The sequence below is a fragment of the Glossina fuscipes genome, unplaced genomic scaffold (genome assembly GCF_014805625.2).
Source record: "Glossina fuscipes isolate IAEA_lab_2018 unplaced genomic scaffold, Yale_Gfus_2 59987, whole genome shotgun sequence".
NCBI classification, from domain to species: domain Eukaryota; kingdom Metazoa; phylum Arthropoda; class Insecta; order Diptera; family Glossinidae; genus Glossina; species Glossina fuscipes.
In genome coordinates this window covers 1-6,659 of record NW_024002533.1, presented here as the reverse complement: position 1 = coordinate 6,659, position 6,659 = coordinate 1, and the positions used below count along the sequence as shown (strand labels likewise).

General features: G+C 32.5%; 1 protein-coding gene across 1 annotated transcript; it reads right to left on the bottom strand.

Moving 5' to 3' along the window:
• Nucleotides 1–319: 319 nt before the first annotated feature.
• On the bottom strand, nt 320–6,653 carry LOC119643281 (ras-interacting protein RIP3-like). Its single transcript, XM_038042627.1, has 3 exons — nt 6,470–6,653; nt 2,222–2,906; nt 320–1,436 (listed from the first exon to the last, which is right to left on the bottom strand). The coding sequence occupies exons 2-3, from the start codon at nt 2,874–2,876 to the stop codon at nt 739–741; spliced, it is 1,353 nt and encodes a 450-aa protein (XP_037898555.1). The 5' UTR covers nt 2,877–2,906; nt 6,470–6,653; the 3' UTR covers nt 320–738.
• Nucleotides 6,654–6,659: the final 6 nt, after the last annotated feature.

Genomic DNA, 6,659 nt, shown 5'->3' with positions numbered 1-6,659 from the left:
TTTTTTTTTGTTTTTTTTGTAGCGTATCCCCCTATGTATTTATAAATAAAGTATTGTAAACTATTGTTTGGATCATTTTTGATAATCGGGATTTTTCGATGAAGTTAAAGTTACTTGAGTATTGGGTTGCGGACGCATCAGACTCGTTTCCAAGCTGTTAATTTGTAATTCCCCATATCTCGATAATTGCGATTGCGATGAATGTTTCAAAAACAGACAATAAGAGCATAGCATGCATATATATATATATATATATATATATATAATATATATACATTTTATGTAGGAATTAAATTTTATTGTATATGTTTTATATGTGTCTCCTTCCCGGCTCTACACCAATTAAAATGACAAAGACGAAGTAAACATACCCATCCTTCTTCTTCTTCTTCTTCTTCCCATTGTTATTTGGCCCTAATTAATATCTATTTTCAATCGAAATTGAAACTATTTTGTGTGCACTTCTACTTGGATCGGAAACAATTACTCAAGCAAATTTTATATCATATTTAAATTGGATTTTGCATTATATAATATTTTAATATATTGAAATATGACGGAGAAGAAGTAATAATGTATTTGTGCATTAGTTAAATACGATTTATGATTGGCTTAGCTATGGTGGTTTTAGTAAAATAATAATAACAACAAAGAAAAACATAGTGCAGTTATTAAAAGTACTTTGACCACGTAGCGGTAATTGAACGAAATTATATAAGCAAAAGTGTAAAAAGAGTTTTATATAATGCAAGACACCATGCATATCTTGATTTGGCTATCTACCTCTTCTTGTTGTAGCTGCGCTTGTGATTGCTGCTGCTGTTGCTGCTGTTGTTGTTGCTGCTGTTTTTCTTGTTGTTGTTGTTGTTGTTGCTGCTGTTGTTGTTGCTGTGGCGGATTGGGAGGAGCATATTGCGAATTACCTCCGCAGCCTCCGCATATCTGAGCATTTGCGACTAATGTATGATCGTTACTTATTGAGGCAACAATAGCTGAAGCAAATGCTTGCGCATGCGTTATATTCTCCAATTCAATTTTTAATTGTTCTAAAGAGCTAGTCGTATTTGATGTTAATAAGGTGCCACCAATACCACTGGTTACCGTTTTAGCGCTGTTACCATTGTGCTGCTGCTGCTGCTGCTGTTGCTGCTGTTGCTGCTGCTGCTGCTGCTGCTGCTGCTGTAGTTCATTGAAATTCGGATCCTTGTTTTGCTCATGAATCATGCATTGTTTCGAATATAAATCGGAGCCAACGCTGGTACCGATCACGTCCGCAACAGCAGCATCACCACCGCCACCGCCACCGCCACCGCTAACGCCTCCATTAGTTTTTGCATCTTCGTTTTGTAACTGTGTCTCTTGTTGTTGCTGTAATTGCTGTTGCTGTTGCTGTTGCTGTTGTGGCTGCTGCTGCTGCTGTTGTTGATGTACTGGAACTACACGCACGTTCAAAGACAAATCCATTTAATAATTGAATAATTAATCCCAATAAAAATAACACAGTGATGATACACATGCGCAACAACATAAAAAAGCGGACAGGTATGAATAGAGAAAATACACGATTACTATTATAGGAGCAGTTAAATACATTCATTTAAAATTTACTACTGCTCCAATATTTAATAAAAATTATTATTTATTTATTTATTTATTCATTTATTTATTCATTTATTTATTTTTTCAAATCAAACAGTCTTTCGCGCGCTCTTTTTTAATTTGCTTCCCTAATTATATATTATCAGCAATAGGTTGATTGCTTTATTTTACAAAAATTGAAGTTTGATATCTCGATTTAATTGCAAGTAGTAAGGATCTAACGTCAACCGAATACAATTTGGACGGACATTAAACTAAATGCATAGAATATGAATTTTGTTAAACTAATAAAGGAATTTTAAGAGAGTTGAATTCAATAATTAATTAATTAATTAATTAATTAATTAACAAATTAATTAATTTTTTTTTTTTTTTTTTCATCTTTGAATTATTTTGAAACATTGAAAACATTAAAAACGGATCGGTAGATTGTAGAGAAATCACATCATCGTTGATCGTTGATTATTTTCTTTTGCCGTGATACACAACGGACGCTTTGCTACGTGTTTCTAATTGAATTGAACACTTTTGAACGAAACGTGATTGATTATTTTGATTATTATTATTTTGATTATTATTATTATTAATCTTTTTAATGTTTTTGTATGTTGAAATTTTATACCTGAAGAGGAAGAACTGTCAGTGCGTGGCAGCACTACAGGATTTACGTAGAAACGAGACACTTTACGTGCCACGGGTACCGTGTTTTGAACAGGGCAACTGCTAGAGGCGTAGTCATGGCTAATGGGCGAAATGCCCTTAAGTGCCAAATTGCTTAAGCATTTCTGTTCATCGCTTTCTGTCGACAAATCAGGCTCGCCAGACTTGTTTTGTGCGATCCCGACATTTGACAATTCCACGTTATCATTTATTTCGAAATAATTATCGTCATTTCGATTCTCCATTGTGAATGTCGAGTTCGGTGTAATTGTATTTTCCGGTGTGTAATCGGATGAAAGTGACGTATATTCGGATGCGGTACTTGCTTTACGGGACATTGAGGCCGAGCTTAACATATTGTCACTGCTATTATAACCGGCTTCTGATGTATTAATTGTCGTTGAAGATGACATTGGCTGCGTTGATGCACTGGACCAATGACTGTTCACGCTGTTTGCATTTATCTCTTGTTTTTGTTGCGAACATGTCGTTGCCGGCATAGGCCGCTGTTCATCGTTTATATCATCATTTCTCTTGGCAATCGTTGCTATGGAAGGTGTAAGACTAGAACTAAGAATATCCCCGCCATTCGCAGTAGTAGAAGAGGACTCAAACATTTTAGACAAATCGCTAGACGTCTCGTCGCGCTAAAATTATTTATATGTATATATATATATATATATATATATGTGTTTAATTTATTTTTTTTATTACTGGTTATTTTTAATGACAATCAATAATAAATATTAATAAAATTTCAATTAATTAGTAAAATAATATATGAAAAAAGGAGATAATATCATGTAAACAGTGTATATTTAAATAAAGAATTTAAAAAGAATTTTCGATAATAAAAATTAAATCTTAAACTTATCAAGAAAAATAGATTACAACAAATAATAGAGAAGAATAATAGAAGAACTGAAAATAATTTATGGCAAATTTTGGATATCCACCACCTTCTACTAGAGTCGTTCAAATAATTTTAAAAATTAATTCCATTTTTGTTATATACCATATGGTGGTTAACAACAAATCAAACATAAAATATAAAACGATCGTTGAATTCTTTTTATATATCGCTTAGCTGATCAGGCATTGTTTTCACAAATTTATTTTATATGGGAAACAACGCTTTCGCAATTCTCTATTCAATCGCAATTTGTAAAATGTCCAATAGTTTCAAATTTAAATCTATCGTTATATAATTTTAAAAAATCGTAAAACTATATTTTTTTTTTTTTTTTTTTTTTTTTTTGTTTGTCAACGTTAATCGCTTCATAATCGCCTCTGACAATTTGTCAAAATTAGATTTTGGTATCCACCACTACCACCAAGACTCGTTCGTTTTTCTTTTCGAACACCTAAAAATTCCCAATACAGATGCAAAAAATTATATATGCATTCTACATCACCATAAGATTTCGAATTGATTTCATCAATTCGAGTGAGTTATTGAAAAGCTCACGACTACAAGAGCTCAAAATAGAAATCCGCTATATGATGTATGCACTATTTTAGTTAGGTCAGATCAGGTAGCCTAGGCTAGGCTAGGCTAGGCTAGAAACATGTAATCATATAATCAGCTCGCAACTACCGCTACAACAGGCAAAATAATATCATTTGCAATTCGTAGCCTTTATGCGATGCCAAAGCTATTCGAAAACATTTAAGACCAAAAGTACATCACAGTGAAAAATTGAGGATCTGCGATCGCTTCACCCGTTTACAAATGGCTGCATAATGGGCAAAAAGCTATAACTCAGTACTAAAAAGTCTATAAGAGATGATAGCGTTCTGAATGTGTAACACAAAAGCTAGAGATCAAATTATCCGTTGTTATAAAAATAAGACTGAACGATCAATTGACACGCCCCATATTAGGCAAAGTATATTGCAATTTTAATCTATTTGATGGATATTACAGATCCAACCTTCAAGATGAATAGAAATTTTAGATGTATTTCTTTGACTTGATTAAGTTGGTGGGGTCTTACGTTACCTACTATAATAAAACTTAAATTCTATAATTAATCGGAAAACTTGCGAACATTAGTGATCATTTACGGACATAAAATTCCATGTCTTCAGAGATCGATTTACTTAATATGTCTTAAGATTATATCTCAAAAGGTAATGCAATATAATGCAATTATATTCTTTCGTGACCGAATCTTGTATACCCATCACCGTGTAGCCCGCAAAAAAAAAAATTTTTTAAAATGTGAGAACTAAATTTTGATCCTCTATGAAGTGGGCGTGACATATTTTTTTCAATGTTTAAGAAAATAAAGTTTTTGCCGCTTAGGCGTATGCGCATTGTAGGCGCGTCCTTCAAATAGTTTACGTCACTTTCAAATTGTTTTGAAAATATCTTCATTTTCGTTAACGAGAGATTATTTAGCATAAATATTACCGAAGCTGGGCAGACAGATGGACGAAATTTTTGCAGATTGTTTCTGCGCCTTATGAAGTTATTGAAAAAAAATGCAATATTGATAACATATAATATTGGGTAGGCGTGGTCAATTTTTTCCATTTTTATGAGTAACGATTAAAAAACCAATTTTTTTTTTTTTTCATTTTAAAAAAGAGAAGAGTTTTGAATTTACGCAGTATTGTAGGCTTGTCTGTCCTTCGCCCGATTTGGCTATTTGGATATTTTTAATATCAACCTGTGTGCAAGGACTTTCAATGTTTCTGCCAAATTTTAAATCGACAGCTTCGTTTTTAAGATGCGAACAGTGTTTACAACAGACGGACGGACGGACGGACGGACGGATTTAAAATTTGATGATGATTAAGAATATATATATAAACTTTATGGGCTCTCTGATGCTGCCTTGTGGGCGTTGCAAACATTTTGATAAAATGAATATGTCGCTTGTCCTTCGGTGATGGGTATAAAAAAAGAATTTTCTAATAATATCACATCATCGGTGCGATCATTTCCTATGAAAAATTACTTTTTTTTTGTTTTCAATTTTTTTCAATATCTGCAACATTAATTTCGAATGATCGAACGTTAAAAAAAAAAAAAATGTGTAGGCCGATTTCCATATATGGATCATTTTGGATATTTGGATGCGTTGTTGTGTCAGGTACGAATTCTGGGAGTTTGTATTATTTGATTATCGGACAAATTTACTTTTAAAAAGTAAATTAGTTAACTAATATGCCTCTTAATCATTATTATTTGCTTTCGATTTGCCCGAAGCTTGGATCGCCAGCCATTACTACTAGTTGCTCAGGCTGTTCTAGAAAGTGAATAAAAAAAGGGTCAATAACCACTTGCACTATTGCTTGAATTTATTTGCTTTGAAATTCAGCTAATAAACAAAATAAAATTATGCGCAGGATGCGATTTAAAAATTTTGGCTACGCTTCTCTTTTCATTAATCAAACCATTTAAATAAATTTAGCCATATATGCATCAGCTTGGTTTTAAACGTGTTCGGCGAACAATTAATGAAGATGCTAAAGCTTTTTAGCACTCTACCTACCTCACCTAATCCAACTTTTCGATATGTTAAGTAAAGAAGGACTTGATGGATGTGCTACGATAAAAAGAACAAGTGCAAATACCATTTAACCTCATTGCATATTTGATGAAGATCAACGGAATCGGATAATAGATTGCCAAGAGAGATAAGTTATGAGTACAATACTGAGTATGTATACGCGATCGTCCTCAAGAGGCAGAGGCAGTTCATACGGAATACGATACGGAATATCGAAACAATTTTAAAGTTCTCTAGTCTTACACTGACATATTTAGGAAGCATAGGGGGATGGGGTGCGGAAAAAAGGATTTATAGATGTAAGGAATAATTTATCATATTTACTGCATTTTGAAAGAATAATTTCTCTAAGAAACCTTAGATATCGCTCCTCAAATGCTTCTTTACGTACTCATAACTGATAATTGTTTAAATTAAAGAAGAAATCGATCGAAGAAGAAATTTTATTCAAAAAATTCTCCCCTGAAGACGAATGAATGATATATGTTTTTTTTTTTGTTTTTCATTTTTTTTTTTTTTTTTTTTTATAATTGTAAATATTCTGCTACAACTCAAAAAGGAAAACACATAAAACGAGAAACTAAAAAAAGCAGGTACTTTACGAATGAAAAGAAGAGAGAGAAAAAAAAAAAAAAAAAAAAAAAAAAAATTATGTTTTTGAAGTAGATGAGATTTTTTTCAAAACTTACTGATCTATGCCTTTGGTGTGCTCTGAAAGCCGAACGCTGGCGAGTCAAAGACGCATGTCGCACCTATGTGGTATATAAAATATCATAATAATAATAAGGAAGAAATGTCTTTAGAAATTACTAAGCACCATGCTCTTATGAGAGAACAACTCAATGAAAAGCTTCTTGTGTATAATGGATTTTTTTTTTT

Excerpts from the sequence above, each read along its gene's own strand:
- LOC119643281 (XM_038042627.1), bottom strand. The coding sequence starts at position 2,876 with ATGTTTGAGTCCTCTTCTACTACTGCGAATGGCGGGGATATTCTTAGT. Across the intron at positions 1,437-2,221 it reads TGACAGTTCTTCCTCTTCAG|TTCCAGTACATCAACAACAG; the intron begins GTATAAAATTTC and ends ACGTGCGTGTAG.